Raw genomic sequence first — 16,711 nt, 5'->3', positions numbered from 1 at the left:
TATTGTGGAGACCAAAATCTTTTTCTTCCTATACAATTTTGGCAACCATTATTTTCAGTGGGCGCTTGGCCGCAGAGATAAACTGTAAAGGTGTAATGGTTTAGACAAAACTATATTCTCATATCTCTGTCAATTTGAAAGCCAATAGGTTGTGTCTGAGCCAGTGATTTTAAGGCCAAAATTGAGGAGTAGTTTGTGATTTTTACCCTTCATAATTGGTTCCAACCAGATTGATAGTCATCTTTGCAAGTCTTCTAAGTCAAGTCAACTTTCAAACTTTTGTTTATGCATTTATTTTTTCCTCTCTGCTTGCCCCAAAATTCAAAGTGATTGATACAGTACAATGAACTGATAATGCATGTTACACACATATTCATTTTAAGAACCGTTAATCATATTGACTGTTGGAATTGATGAGGAAAATAATGCATACGGGACTTAAATATATTGGTTTATTGAATCGTTGATGAGATACCTCTTGTTGCTATTTGGAGTAGCTTCTCATTTTCTCATGCACGTGGGATTACTTTTCATTTCCATGGTTCTCATGGCAACTAATATCTTTGTCATGGTCTCACATACAATTTTTTTCCAATATGATATGAATTTAATATTATCTGTGATCTTGCAAGTCTTCTAAGTCAAGTCGACTTGAAAACTTTTGCTTATACATTTATTTTTTTCCTCTCTAGAATTCTCACCTCTATCCTCTTCTTGTTAAGGTTGTTGAGTCAAATTTAATCCAAATTAGTATTGTATTAGGACATGAGTTTTTTTAATATGTTTTTACGTAGAAAATGTTTTCTTTATGAATACAATTGTATAAAATTAAAATAAATTTTTTATTAGGATATGAGATTTGAGTCATATTAACAATAATATCCCATGTAATACTTATAGAAAAGAGGTTAAATTCTAGGACTAGCCAATTAAATACAATGGAAGACAACCACTATTAGAAAGTAAGAACCACTAATCAAAGGTTTAGTGAGAAAGCTAATGTTGGTTTTTGGGCCTAACTCCTCACCCAAAATGCCTTATTGAGTTGGAGAATTGCCTAATCTTATAAACCCATTGGCTTGAATGTGCCTAGTCGATATAAGATCTCCAACACTCCCTCTCACGGTCAAGCCTATATGGTCCATTTGCCTATGAATGGAGGTAGTTTGGCAACCCACCGCTAGTCAATCACTCAGCTCAAATGGGGCTGACTCTAATACCACTTGTTGGTTTTTTGACCTAACTCCTCACTCAAAAGGCTTTATTGAGTGGGAAGATTGCACACTCTTATAAACCCATTTGCTTAAGCATGCCTAATCGATGTGGGATCTTCAATAGCTAATTTGTATGGTTTGTGGGTGATTTTTGTAATTTTTCTTTTTTTCTCATCTGCATAATAAGAATAATACATTTGCCTAACCAAAGCATACCTTTTGAAATAAAAGAATTCTTCAATAACCTTTCATTGGTATTATGCAGAAACTTAATGGCAAAACAGTATTTGGTTGAACTTGGATTTAGAGAAGAACGTGACTTGGAAATTTCTAGAAAAGAGAATGTTTCAGAGAATTGAATTTTGAAGCTGAGCACCGAAAAAGTTGAGCATTATGGATTTTGATAGGACATTCTATTCAACTTTGGATGAGAAAGCACAACCACCATGAATCTTTTACTTGTGTATTTTAACTGACAACTGAATAGATTGTCTGCCTTTATTAAAAATCTGATAGTTACACGAACATGTAGAAAATCTTTCTTCAGAAAAATATAGATGGTTGATATTTTTGTCAAACTTATGTTATAGTGACACATTTTATCAAGTGGTATTTTCTCTTTGTTGTCTTGCCCATCAAATTTATTTTGATTCATAATATTCTTGTGTGACATACCTTTACATGTCTTCATTATGTGGTCCTAAAATGTTACAAGGCTTTGTCTGTGATCCCGTAAGAAAGAGAAAAGATATGTTTGTGGTTCAACAAAAAGTTAGAATTCTTTTTGTCATCTACGTGTTCAATTGTCAGGCTTATGCCTTTTATATTTTCATTTTGTGTGTGTGCACAATGGATGTGTGCTTGCACACTTATGTTAGACATATGCATGCTACATTTCGTTTTGCATTTTACTTTGTGTGTGCGCACACCTTTCTACTATGCTAACATCGCATGTCTGACTCATTTTTCATAAGTTGCGTTTTTATAGTTAACAGCTAAGATATTTTCTTTGCATCTTTTGTGTTGTCATTTGGACCACTTACAGGTGTCCCAATATCCTTTAGTGGTCCAGGAAAAATCATCATTTTTCCCCTTTTGGTTGTGGTCCTAAACTAATGCTGAAAACATTTCCATTTTGGACCAACATGTGTCAGCCCTTGTTTGCTGACTTGGCAAGAATTGGGAAGCACGGAATTGGTCTATATCTTCTTCATTTTTGCTCATTTGTGAACTAACCTTTATGTTTGTTTTTGCCTTGTGCTCTGAAACTTTTAGAGAGTTTTTTCCTTAAAGGTTCTCCTATATGTTATTGTGCTAAATACTTATCATCCTTCATCTTTGTTGAGTTGAAATGAAGTTCATCTTCTTCCTTGTTTTTTTTCTTTTTGAACCTGATTATGTATTTTGTTGGTGCTCTGAACTTTTCAAAGAGTTGTTCTTGGTTAGGTTTTTTTATATGAGTTTGTACTAGAAACTTTCTTATTTATCTTCCTTGTTGAATGGCGGTTGGAACGTGGTTCCTTTTTTGATGCTGGAGCGTGTCTTCAGCAACTGAAGCTTGGGTGGAGCTCAAGCGTTTTCCAAGAGTGAAGTTGGTGTGAAGAGATCCGTGGTGCAATAAGACATTAGAGATTCAGAGTGTGGTGCTAAGTGTAAAGTTGAACATAGAGTTCTTTTTATTGTATCTTAGATCAACTTTGAACTATATTTTGTAATGTTTGTTAATTAGTGGATTTGCTTCGATCTGGATGAGGTCACATGGATGTAGGCTAAAAGTGGATTTAACCGAACCATGTATATGACTATGTTCTTTACTCTCTACACTTATGTTTGTTATGGTTAAAAACTGAAAATCTCTTAATCAACTTGGTAATATTCTACTGCACGTTAAAATAAGTACTTAAACACCAAAGTGGTGTTTAACGAATGATTCATGAATAGAAGACCTTTACGCTTGGTCCTGTTAAGGTACATCTATTACTTTACGTTGATCACTTGTCAAATGGAATTTGCTTTCATCCTCCTCCTAACTAATTTTTTCTTTGAAAAGTCGAGTTCATTTTTGAGCTTTAGTGGTCTAAATAACTTACTCTTATTCCCTTTTTTGGTGTAATCAAAATTTCAAATTTCAGTAGTAGCTAAGACTAATATTTTCTTTTGTACAAGTTCTTGGATTTTGAATCCAATATGATTTTGGAAAAGTTTTCCAATATGATTTTGAATCCAAGATCAGTTAAGAAAGAAAGAAGACTCACGTAAAAAAGTTCAACATAGTTTGATTTTGATTATAGTCGTATAAAAGATTTTCCTTAATCTAATCCTATATGTATAAGACTACCTAGGATCTAGAACATATTTATTTTATGTGCTTTTGATGTAGCATGGGATAGAATAGCAGGAGACAAGCAACACCAAAGTAGCATGGGGTAACTGATAAACACCAACGTGGCATGGGATAGCTTTTCTTTCATTTTAAATTTTATTCTACACTATCATTTTCATTTTTTTATCATTATCAAGCAGCTGGAGTATGACTATTTTAACTTTTATTATTATCAAGTAGTTAGAGTCATGATTATAAATAGTTCTTGAGAGCTATATAATAGGAATTCCTTATTTGAATAAACAATTGTGTCTATTTCTTCCCTACACTCTTGTTTGGAATAACATAAGGTTATTTCGCTAGTGCAAATATTCTGTTTGGTAGCATTTGCTTCTAACGAAACTCTTCCGTTATGCCAGCTTTGTTCTATATCAACATTGATAACAATCTGATTGTTACTACTCCCTATTCTATTAAGGGATGGTTTTCATGGTTTCTTGGTTACATTAGTAGATGTTTGAACTTTGAAGTAACCTAAAGGTTGAGTTGAGTTGATTGGTAAAAGCCATGTAAGAATAGTATATGGATTTCTAGGTGTTGACGCTTGATTTTGGACGCCAACGACTTGTACGTGCAAAGTGTTAAGAGGGTCTTAGAAATTACACGTGATGGATCCATGAGATTTGGATATGGAGCTGAGATTATATATGTTGCAGAAAACATAAACAATAGGCTAACAAGAGAGGTTTTAATAGTGGTTCGGATGCTCAAACAAGCGACTCCTACATTCACTGTTATTTTATTGATCTCTGACTATTTCTATGATATTGCCCGTAAGGCATACAAAGATAAAGAAATACAGTGTTTACAGAGAGAAAGAATTGAGCTCAAATCTATGCCTAGCTCTCATATGCCTAGCCTCCCTTTTCGGGAAGAGAAGTGCCAATTTATACACCTCTGCACTCAATGTAATGAGTGTTTTGCAAGTTGCCTTGACACATGGAAGACTCTCGTCCATTCATCTCTTGAAATGAGATAGGGTTGGTATGAATATCTTTGAGGAGATATGAGCTTGGCAGCTAGTACAAAAAGACATTTATTGGGCTGACATAAGCGTGACTTTTTAGGCATAACAGAAGCCCCCCAGTTTTTAGAGTACGTAATCGTGCTTCAGAAACTAAAGTCTTTGATCTGAACGGCTATTGCACTATAGGCTGCAGTCTTGAATCGAATAGCTCGAACTATTCCTGGTGTGATCGAGTGCTGAGAGCTAGGAGCTGATCGCAATCTGATAGGAGCTCGACCTGAAACATAAAGAGCTCGACCTGAGAGCATAACAAGCTCTACTTGAGAGCATAACGAGCTCGACCTGAGGTCATAACGAGCTCAGCCTCAGAGCATAACGAGCTCAGCCTGAGAGCATAGCGAGCTCGACCTTAGAGCATAACGACCTGGACCTTAGAGCATAACGAACTCTACTTGAGAGCAAAACGAGCTCGACCTGAGAGCATAACGAGCTCAATCTGAGAGATCGACCTAAGAGCAAGAGATTAGCGATCTGAACATGCGATTTGAAGCTAAAGATCAAGACGATCTGAGTGTGCGATCTGCGATTTGACCACGAGATTCGAGAATTCTGACATGTGCGATCTGCGATCCAGCCACGCGATCTAAGAATTTTGATGCGTGCGATCTGTGATCCGGCCACGCGATCGAAGAATTCTGATGCGTACGATCTACGATCCAGCCACGCGATCGAAGAATTTTGATTCGTGCGATCTATGATCTGGCCACGCGATTGAAGAATTCTGATGTGTGCGATCTATGATTCAGCCACGCGATCGAAGAATTCTGATGCGATCTAAACACGCCATCTGGGAGCTTGAACGCAGGTTTGAGACCTGCATGGGCCACCAAACTGTTGACGCTTGATTTTGGACGCCAACGACTCGCACGTGCAAAGTGCTAAGAGGGTCTTAGAAATTACACGTGATGGATCCATGAGATTTGGATATGGAGTTGAGATTATATATGTTGCAGAAAACATAAATAATAGGCTAACAAGAGAGGTTTTTATAGTGGTTTCGGATACTCAAACAAGAGATTCTTACCTCCACTGTTATTTTATTGATCTCTGACTATTTCTATGATATTGCCCGTAAGGCATACAAAGATGAAGAAATACAGTGTTTACAGAGAGAAAGAATTGAGCTCAAATCTATGCCTAGCTCTCATATGCCCAGCCTCCTTTTTCGAGAAGAGAAGTGCCAATTTATACACCTCTGCACTCAATGTAATGAGTGTTTTGCAAGTTGCCTTGACACATGGAAGACTCTCGTCCATTCATCTCTTGAAATGAGATAGGGTTAGTATGAATATCTTTGAGGACATATGGGCTTGGCAGCTAATACAAAAAGACATTTATTGGGTTGAAATAAGCATGACTTTTTAGGCATAACACTAGGTTTATAATCTTAGAGTGAATTTTTTTATAATTGTTGAAAACATTGGACGTCGATGAAATTTCTCAAAAGGCTATTTGAAACAATGAACTAGAGAAAAAACTAATTACCTCTCCTTTATTTACTCATGTTTCATACATTACACCATAAAACTAGTAATGAAAGTACATGTGGAGTCTCTGTTCATTAATTACATGTAAAGATTCTTGTCTTTCAACTTAGATTTGTTTCTACCCATTTCTTGGTGCCTTTCATTTTCTATAAGGTCCCATATGGAAAATCTTTAATTAAAATGGACCTCACCCCACTCTCATTTTCTTTCATCTATTGCCACTCTATATATATAGGTCTTGTCTTTTACAGCTATTTGTGTAATGCATAGTTGGAAATCACAAGGCCTTTACATGATTATATTTGTAGAATTTTCTTCTATGCAAGGATAATAGCTAGTAACAGAGAACTAGTAATTACAAGGTCTATGTCTCATGTGATGTCTTATGTTATCTGTGTTACGGGAGAATGACAATTTCACACCCAAGGTAGGGCGTAAGTAAGTTTTCCCACCTGAAATGTTTAAAAAAACAATTTTTCATCCATCGTTAAGAAATGTCTATTATCTTTAATTGAAGAAGGACATAATGATAACTTTAGTTTTTTTATTAAAAAAATATAAAAAATTCCCTAATTTCTATGTCTCCTTCCTTCGGCCTCCCCACCTCTCCTTCCCCCCACAACCATCGGTTCCTAACCTCACCCAATCTAACCTAATCTCACTCCCCCAGCCCTTACAACCCTTGGAGTTTGACAAGGACAAGTTGGAGATTTTGGAAGAGGCGGTAGAGCATGCGGAGGTTTGTTGCTTGGTGCCGATGACTTTGTGAAAGAGGCAGACATCATCGAGGTCACTGGAGAGGGCGAGGATCCCCACTGTCTCTCTCCTCCATTCGGCCACATCTAGTAGGATGAGATTAAGGCCAAATCACACCTAGCAAGGTGCAACTAAGGCCGAATCACACTTGACCGGGTGCGATTCCAGCTGGATTACACTAGGGCGGTTGGGAGTGCCATCGGATTACACTAGGTCGGTTGCGATTCTGGCACTGATCATCTAAATTGTCAATAATTATGTTGGTGGTGGTGCTGGAGGAGGTGTAGGTGGAGGTGTAGGCTTTGGTGGTGGTAGAGGAGGAGGCCTTGGAAGAGGGGATTTAGGGACTTGTGAAGAATACGACGATTGGTAGGGGTGGAGTCCATGGTGGTCAAACTCGGCCAAACCAAGTCGAACCCATTTGACCGAGAAGAACATCAACAAAGCTTTTTTTTTTTTTTTTTTTTTTTTTTTTTTTTTTTTTTTTGTAATTTTGATTTTGACTGGTTGATTCTTTGACGTTTGATGATTGTTTTTTATTGATTGAGTTGAAAAATTGAAGTTTGGCTTGGTGGTTGGGCTCTGAATTGGTTATGGTGGCCTTGCTTAGCAACAATTGCGGCCGCAAAAGCGGCCTCGTAAGCCACCATCGTGGCCTTGCAGAAGGTCACAATCCACAATCGAACCTTGCAAGGCGTCGACGATTTCGGGAGAGCGAAAGTGGAGTGGGTGTGGGGATGGGGCAGGAAATGGAGGAATGGTTGTGGAACTGGGACCCAGGAAGTGAGGTTGGAGGTGGAGCTGACAGTGGAAGAGAGGGGACAAACTAATAATTTATATTCCTATATATAGTTGAGGGCATATTTATAATTTTATATTTAAAGAATGTTATATAAATAATTGATTCTGATATAACATATAATAATTAAAAAATTATCAAATTAAATAATAAAAGATATTTTCGTCCTTATAGTAATTGTACCATGTCAATTAATAGATTTGACTAAGGGTGGGTGGGAAATATTTTTTTTGAAACATTAAACTTACCTTGGGTGGGAAATTGTCATTCCCCCTCTGTGTTATTGAATCCATGACCTTGGAAAGATAAAGGCCATGAATTGTAGTGAATCCTTACATTTTTCAGGGCAACTTGGTCCTGCAGTAGTGCATGTTTTAATATGACATTGATCACTTTGTCAATTGAATTTGTCCTCATCCCCCAGAACGATCCTTCTATTGAAAAGTGAATTCACTTTAGGGCTACTCTACAGTACTGGGACGTAACGTGCATTATTTGAAAGAACTATTGGATGCCGCGTGTTCAAATACCAAAGATTTTTTCTAATCTTTGCAATTTTCAATGATTTTGAAATTTCCACGCCATCCTTTTATGACTTTTGAGTGATTTTGTTGATCAAGATTCAGACACTAACCTGCAATTCAAAGAAGAACCTGGACCTTCCAATTTATGATCCTGTTCTAGTTAATATGACCAACTATGCTCAAATGTACAGGAATAATTTAAAGTGATCTGAATCTTATGCTTTTTATTACGTTTTTTTCACTGTTTAGAATTGAAAATTCTATTTATAACAGTACTAGTAGACCAAAGAAGACTTGCTTGACTTAGATTACAAACTTCACTTCTTCATTTGTTTCATTCCAGGCTTTGTGGATGCATCAAATTTAACTTTTTTTTGCTCTTGCAATGGCTGTTAATCTTCTTTTGATCTTTTCCTTTCTTTTTCTGCAAATATTTTCGGCTGTTGCTCAAAATAATGGTAACATAACCATTGGAGCTTCTCTATCAGCAGCTGAAAACTCATCTTCATGGCTTTCTCCGTCTGGAGATTTTGCCTTCGGCTTTCGCCCTATTGGCAACAACAACGAGCTCTTCTTGCTCTGTATATGGTATGATAAAATACCTTCCAAAACCGTAGTTTGGTTTGCAAATAGAGATAAGCCTGCACCAAGAGGATCCAGAGTAGAATTAACTTCTGCTAGTGGGCTGGTTCTGCGAAGCCCTCAAGGCGAGGAATTATGGAATTCTGAATCCATTAGTGGTACAGTTGCAATTGCTGTTATGAGTAATACAGGCAACTTTGAGCTTTTTGACAGCAATTCGGATAAGGCATGGGAGAGCTTCAGGAATCCTGCAGATACTATGTTGCCTTCACAGACACTGGAATCGGGGGAGCTGCTTTCTTCTAAACTGTCAGAGACTAATTTCTCCAAGGGAAGGTTTCGAATGCGCATGAGACCAGAGGGAAATCTTGTTCTTAATACTATAAACCTGCCCACTGACAATACTAATGATCCTTATTATGACACTGGAACTACTACTGCTTCTAATTCTTCTGGTGANCAAAACCATCGGTTCCTAACCTCACCCAATCTAACCTAATCTCACTCCCCCAGCCCTTACAACCCTTGGAGTTTGACAAGGACAAGTTGGAGATTTTGGAAGAGGCGGTAGAGCATGCGGAGGTTTGTTGCTTGGTGCCGATGACTTTGTGAAAGAGGCAGACATCATCGAGGTCACTGGAGAGGGCGAGGATCCCCACTGTCTCTCTCCTCCATTCGGCCACATCTAGTAGGATGAGATTAAGGCCAAATCACACCTAGCAAGGTGCAACTAAGGCCGAATCACACTTGACCGGGTGCGATTCCAGCTGGATTACACTAGGGCGGTTGGGAGTGCCATCGGATTACACTAGGTCGGTTGCGATTCTGGCACTGATCATCTAAATTGTCAATAATTATGTTGGTGGTGGTGCTGGAGGAGGTGTAGGTGGAGGTGTAGGCTTTGGTGGTGGTAGAGGAGGAGGCCTTGGAAGAGGGGATTTAGGGACTTGTGAAGAATACGACGATTGGTAGGGGTGGAGTCCATGGTGGTCAAACTCGGCCAAACCAAGTCGAACCCATTTGACCGAGAAGAACAATCAACAAAGCCTTTTTTTTTTTTTTTTTTTTTTTTTTATTTTGGACTGGTTGATTCTTTGACGTTTGATGATTGTTTTTTATTGATTGAGTTGAGAAAAATTGAAGTTTGGCTTGTGTGGATGGGCTCTAAAGATTGGTTATGGTGGCCTTGCTTAGCAACAATTGCGGCCGCAACAGCGGCCTCGTAAGGCCACCATCGTGGCCTTGCAAGGTCACAATCCAACCTTGCAAGGCCGTCGATGATTTCAGGAGAGCGAAAGTGGAGGAAGTGGGTGTGGGGATGGGGGCAAGGAAATGGAGGAAGTGGTTGTGGGAATTGGGGGGAGGAAGTGAGGTTGGAGGTGGAGCTGACAGTGGAAGAGAGGGGACAAACTAATAATTTATATTCCTATATATAGTTGAGGACGTATTTATAATTTTATATTTAAAGAATGTTATATATATAATTGATTTTGATATAACATATAATAATTAAAAAATTATCAAATTAAATAAAAAAGGTATTTTCGTCCTTATAGTAATTGTACCATGTTAATTAATAGATTTGACTACGGGGAAATATTTTTTTTGAAACATTAAACTTACCTTGGGTGGGAAATTGTCATTCCCCCTCTGTGTTATAGAATCCATGACCTTGGAAAGATAAAGGCCATGAATTGTAGTGAATCCTTACATTTTTCAGGGCAACTTGGTCCTGCAGAAGTGCATGTTTTAATATGACATTGATCACTTTGTCAATTGAATTTGTCCTCATCCCCCAGAACGATCCTTCTATTGAAAAGTGAATTCACTTTAGGGCTACTCTACAGTACTGGGACGTAACGTGCATTATTTGAAAGAACTATTGGATGCCGCGTGTTCAAATACCAAAGATTTTTTCTAATCTTTGCAATTTTCAATGATTTTGAAATTTCCACGCCATCCTTTTATGACTTTTGAGTGATTTTGTTGATCAAGATTGAGACACTAACCTGCAAGTCAAAGAAGAACCTGGACCTTCCAATTTATGATCCTGTTCTAGGTAATATGACCAACTATGCTCAAATGTACAGGAATAATTTAAAGTGATCTGAATCTTATGCTTTTTATTACGTTTTTTTCACTGTTTAGAATTGAAAATTATATTTATAACAGTACTAGTAGACCAAAGAAGACTTGCTTGACTTAGATTACAAACCTCACTTCTTCATTTGTTTCATTCCAGGCTTTGTGGATGCATCAAATTTAACTTTTTTTTGCTCTTGCAATGGCTGTTAATCTTCTTTTGATCTTTTCCTTTCTTTTTCTGCAAATATTTTCGGCTGTTGCTCAAAATAATGGTAACATAACCATTGGAGCTTCTCTATCAGCAGCTGAAAACTCATCTTCATGGCTTTCTCCGTCTGGAGATTTTGCCTTCGGCTTTCGCCCTATTGGCAACAACAACGAGCTCTTTTGCTCTGTATATGGTATGATAAAATAACTTCCAAAACCGTAGTTTGGTTTGCAAATAGAGATAAGCCTGCACCAAGAGGATCCAGAGTAGAATTAACTTCTGCTAGTGGGCTGGTTCTGCGAAGCCCTCAAGGCGAGGAATTATGGAATTCTGAATCCATTAGTGGTACAGTTGCAATTGCTGTTATGAGTAATACAGGCAACTTTGAGCTTTTTGACAGCAATTCGGATAAGGCATGGGAGAGCTTCAGGAATCCTGCAGATACTATGTTGCCTTCACAGACACTGGAATCGGGGGAGCTGCTTTCTTCTAAACTGTCAGAGACTAATTTCTCCAAGGGAAGGTTTCGAATGCGCATGAGACCAGAGGGAAATCTTGTTCTTAATACTATAAACCTGCCCACTGACAATACTAATGATCCTTATTATGACACTGGAACTACTACTGCTTCTAATTCTTCTGGTGAAAGGGTGGTCTTCAATGAGTCAGGCTACTTCTACTTATTGCTTAGTAATGATCAAAGATACTATCTAACCAACAGATCAATCAACCCTTCAACTAAGAGCTTTTACTACAGAGCGACCATAAATTTTGATGGAGTCTTTACTCTGTATCAGCATCCTAAGAATTCAAATAATGAAGGCTGGACGGCTCTTTGGTCCATACCGGATAATATTTGCAAGGCGAGCTTTACTGGAGTTGGTAGCGGCACTTGTGGGTTTAACAGCATTTGTAGACTGAACCCTGGAGACCAAAGGCCTATCTGTGACTGCCCAAAAGGGTACTTTTTATCTGATCCAAACAATGAGTATGGTGACTGCAAACCCAACTACACGCAGAGCTGTGCAGGTGATGAAGAGGGATCTCCAGCAGATTTATATGATTTTGAAGAGGTCATAAACACTGATTGGCCAACATCTGATTATGCACTTTTGCAGCCTTTTATAGAAGAGCAGTGTAGAGAATCTTGCTTGCAGGATTGTATGTGTGCTGTTGCTATTTTTCGATCCGGTGATATGTGTTGGAAGAAGAAGCTACCACTATCAAATGGCAGATTTGATAATACTCTTAATGGCAAGGCTCTTATCAAAATCAGGAAAGGTAATCCTCCTTCCAGAGGCGCTCCGGATTTGCCGAGACCAGATAAGAAGAATCAGACATGGCAATATGATATGAATCTAATATTATCTATGATCTTTGCAAGTCTTCTAAGTCAAGTCGACTTGGAAACTTTTGCTTATACATTTATTTTTTTCCCGTCTATAAGTCTCAACCCCTACCCTCTCATTGCCCCAAAATTGAGATGGTTGATACAATACAGTGCCTTAGTCTTATGACAAACCAATCAACTAATATATGCATGTTACATGGTTGTCGTGACAACTCATTTCTTTGACATGGTCTTAAATGTGAAACTTTCCCAGTATGATATGAATCTAATACAATCTATGATCTTATAAATTAATTTGTGCTTTGGTCTAAGAGATTTTATATTAAAAGGAAAATTACTATTGTTTCAAAGCATCTGAAGTAGTCTGATTTTTATTATAGTGGCATAATTAATTTAACATAATATATTGTGCAAGCCTACTGCATGAACAGCCTTGATCGATCATATTTTTTCAGGTGCTTTAATGATTTTCTGCTGTCTTATTCCTTTATACTTTTCAAACTATTTCTGATTCTGTTTTTCTTTAATATATTTTGGGGTCCAAAAATCTCCGGTGCACTACTGTTCCTTCTCTTAACCAGCTGCCACCAAAGTAAAACTTGTGGGTCACTTTGCTTGAAAATGTTTACACCCACTGTCTCAAACTTTGAATATTCCACCATTTTTGTTTAGGATCTGTCCCACATATTTACTTATACAGATGGCATGTTTCCTTCATAAAACAAATTATGTTCTTCTAGTACCATGTATCAGAACCAAAACAATATTCAGTAATGGCTTTTAACCTGCTTTGTGTTCTTGCTTCTGCTTAGCAGCTGCACAAGACAATGGAACTGTAAGTGTAGGCCAGTATATCACTGCAGCAGATAATTCACAGCCATGGCTTTCTCCTTCCAGGGACTTTGCTTTTGGTTTTCACAAACTTGACAATAAGGATCTCTTCTTGCCTGCCATTTGGTATTACAAGATTCCAAGCAAAACCATAGTATGGTATGCTTCAGCTGATAATCCTGCACCGAGAGGATCAAGATTATGGTTAACTGCTGACCGCGGATTGGTGCTTGATGGCCCTGATGGCCAACAGATATGGAAATCTGGTACTATTATGAGTGCACCTGCGTTTGGTTTTATTTATGATACGGGCAACTTTGTGGTGGCAGATGCAAATTCTGAGATGTTATGGCAGAGTTTTGATGTTCCTGCTGATACTTTGCTCCCTTCACAGATAATGGAAAGGGGTGGAGTGGTTTCTTCCAAACGATCGGAGACTGATTTCTCTCGTGGAAGGTTCCAATTTCGTTTGCTCCAGGATGGAAATGCTGTGCTGAGTACTATAAACTTGCCTAGTGGCTACGCATATGATGCCTATTTTTGGAGCAATACATTTGATCAAAAAAGGTCAAATGCTGGTTTCCAAGTGGTGTTTAATGAATCAGGCTACTTGTATGTTGTAAGGGAAAACAATCAAAGTGTTCTTCTCTCACACGGAACGATGGTCTCATCTCACGTAAATTATCACAGAGCAACTCTCAATTTTGATGGTTCTTTTGTGCTTTATACTCACCCCAAGAATACCAATGGAAATAATGGTATCTGGTCAGTTGTTCGCACTATGCCGGATAATATCTGTGTTAACGACGATATTCGTAAAGGATTAGGCAGTGGAATTTGTGGGCATAACAGCATCTGCACTCTCAATTCATTGCAAAGACCAAACTGCTCATGCCCGAAAGGGTTTTCTTTGTTTGATCCAGATGATGCTTACGGAAACTGCAAGCCGGATTTCATCCAAGGCTGTGAAGAAGATGGGGCCAAATCTGGAGAAGATCTATACTATATTGAAGAGCTGAAAAGTACTGATTGGCCAACTTCTGACTACGAGCAACTTAAGCCTTCTAGTAGAGAGGAGTGTGAATCGTCTTGCTTAAAGGATTGCCTGTGTTCTGCATCTGTGTTTAGACTTGATACCTGTTGGAAGAAGAAATTACCACTCTCTTATGGGAAAATGGACCCTGCTGATAATGGGACAGCTTTCATCAAAATTAGGAAAGGCGAAGCGAATGGAAAGAAGAAGAGGGATATATTCATCGTGGTGGTATCTGTACTCTTTGGCAGCTCTGTGTTTGTCAACTTGATTTTAGTTGCTGCTAGTTGCCTTGGCCTTCTAGTTGTTAATCAGAGAAAACTCACGAGGCCTCATCCGGAAAAAGGTGTTTCGCATATGAATTTGCGCTGCTTTACCTATAATGAGCTTGTAGAGGCCACTCATGGATTCAAGGAAGAATTGGGAAGGGGGGCCTTTGGTACTGTTTACAAAGGGTTCATGGATATTGCTCCTAATAATCTTGTTGCAGTGAAGAAGTTAGATAGAGTATTTCAAGATTGTGAGAAGGAATTCAAAGCTGAAGTGAATGTAATTGGCCAGACACATCACAAGAATCTGGTTCGACTTCTTGGATTCTGTGACGAGGGACAAAACCGTTTAATAGTATACGAATTCATGAGTAATGGTACCTTGGCCAGCTTCCTCTTCGGAGACTGTAAACCGAATTGGAAACAGAGGACCGATATTGCCATGGGCATTGCCAGAGGGCTATTGTATCTTCATGAGGAGTGCTGCACCCAGATCATCCATTGCGATATAAAGCCTCAAAACATACTTCTTGATGATTATTACAATGCTCGGATATCTGACTTTGGATTGGCAAAGCTTTTGACATTGAATCAGAGCCATACTAGTACTGCCATCAGAGGAACAAAAGGGTATGTTGCACCAGAATGGTTCAGGAACACGCCAGTCACTGTAAAAGTTGATGTGTACAGTTTCGGAGTGCTGCTTCTGGAGATCATTTGCCTTCGAAGATGTGTCGAGAAGGAAGCGAGCACAGTTGATAAAGCAATTCTAACTGATTGGGCTTATGACTGTTATCAGGAAAGACGATTGAGTACTCTAGTTGAAGATGATCCGGATGCCATCAGTGACATGAATAAGCTGCAGAGGTTTGTGATGGTTGCAATTTGGTGCATCCAAGAAGATCTGTCTCTTCGCCCCACGATGAGGAAGGTTATACAGATGCTTGATGGAGTTCTTGAAGTACCTTTTCCGCCATGTCCATGGCCATTCAACATTACAAGCTGAAATTAGCTTTTTATTGCTTTTCTGAAGCACTTTCAATCAGGTACTCTGTACAATAGTGTACCCAATGTATAATCTTCCTAGACGTCATTTATCCGTTGTTGATCTTGTACTCTTTTCCGCTAGATCGTTGTATTGTTTTTTTATAGTTTTGTGTTATTACTATCTAAGAGAACTCAATAAATAAATGTATTATAGTTGCTATGATTTCTGAAAATTGAAAGCATTCAGCTCTTATAATGGTATGCTTATGTTTTTAGTAAAAATAACTGATGATGTAGGTGATAATCTGCTGGAAATTGGACAACCTTTCGGATGAATATTCAAATATGTTTTGGAGCCAAAGTTACAGCTCATGTTTATTTTGTTAAGTTTGCAGTGGTTATAGAGCAGATATTTAGCCATTTAAATGCAGATTTTGTGTCTTGTTTAGTTGAGACTTAGACTTGGTTAGGTGCATGTTTGCTGCTAAAGTTGATTTGTAATAAGTTTATTATATTGCAGTAGGTAATACAGTGTTAAAAAGTCTGTATAAATGACTGTTTTATGAATGAAACATACAGACTAAGAAGTGCTTTTTGCCGTCTCCTTCATTGCAAATATTCATCCTTTTATTTTTGGACTTCTCTTCCAAGAACCAACAATAACATCAAACTCTAAATGAGAAGCCAGATCTTCAAACAGGTTATATGTAGCAATAACTATGCTTTCAGCTGCCTACAAATATCAGTGATGAGTGCTAGTTTATTAGTTAAATTATTATCAGGATGTCTTATTGTTCATAGTGTTTTTCAAGTTGCTGTAAATAGGTGAGAAAAGCCTTTCTGTTTTTGGCAGCGATCTTAAGTTGTGTTCCGGAGTAGCTTAATGAATAAACGAAAATGTAGAGCACTTCTATGAAGGAAGAATAACTCCTTTCTAACTAGTTATGATGATCATTCCTTGAAATCCCTTGGGTAAGGTTGGCTCCGGTTGAAGTTGAACTTTCAAGAAACTTCTGGTCCGAATAAATGCTTCATTGCTTGTTCTGCATTAAATCTCTGATGACCTGATGGTCTAGTTTGCATCCTTGCATTTCCTAGCAGTTACCAGCGAAGCTGGAAGCTGGAAGAAATCTGCAGCTTCAACTCCCTGGGAATGTCAAGGACACTAGGTGTTC

The 16,711-nt window shown here is 38.2% G+C and overlaps 1 protein-coding gene across 1 annotated transcript; it reads left to right on the top strand.

The window, feature by feature from the left end:
• The first annotated feature begins 8,240 nt into the window (after nucleotides 1–8,240).
• LOC116124943 (G-type lectin S-receptor-like serine/threonine-protein kinase RLK1) lies at nucleotides 8,241–15,852 on the top strand. The gene is made up of 4 exons (XM_031410696.1): nucleotides 8,241–9,227; nucleotides 11,708–12,448; nucleotides 13,232–15,595; nucleotides 15,834–15,852. The coding sequence occupies exons 1-3, from the start codon at nucleotides 8,576–8,578 to the stop codon at nucleotides 15,553–15,555; spliced, it is 3,717 nt and encodes a 1,238-aa protein (XP_031266556.1). The 5' UTR covers nucleotides 8,241–8,575; the 3' UTR covers nucleotides 15,556–15,595; nucleotides 15,834–15,852.
• The last annotated feature ends 859 nt before the right edge of the window (nucleotides 15,853–16,711 follow it).

This window comes from Pistacia vera, unplaced genomic scaffold, assembly GCF_008641045.1.
Source record: "Pistacia vera cultivar Batoury unplaced genomic scaffold, PisVer_v2 Contig158, whole genome shotgun sequence".
In the NCBI taxonomy this organism is placed as follows: domain Eukaryota; kingdom Viridiplantae; phylum Streptophyta; class Magnoliopsida; order Sapindales; family Anacardiaceae; genus Pistacia; species Pistacia vera.
Note: the sequence above shows the minus strand (reverse complement) of the source record. Positions and strands in the feature narration are given on the sequence as shown.

Coding starts and splice junctions, on each gene's coding strand:
- LOC116124943 (XM_031410696.1), top strand. CDS start 8,576: ATGGCTGTTAATCTTCTTTTGATCTTTTCCTTTCTTTTTCTGCAAATA. Junction 12,449..13,231: donor ATTATCTATGATCTTTGCAA/GTCTTCTAAGTC, acceptor TCTGCTTAGCAG/CTGCACAAGACAATGGAACT.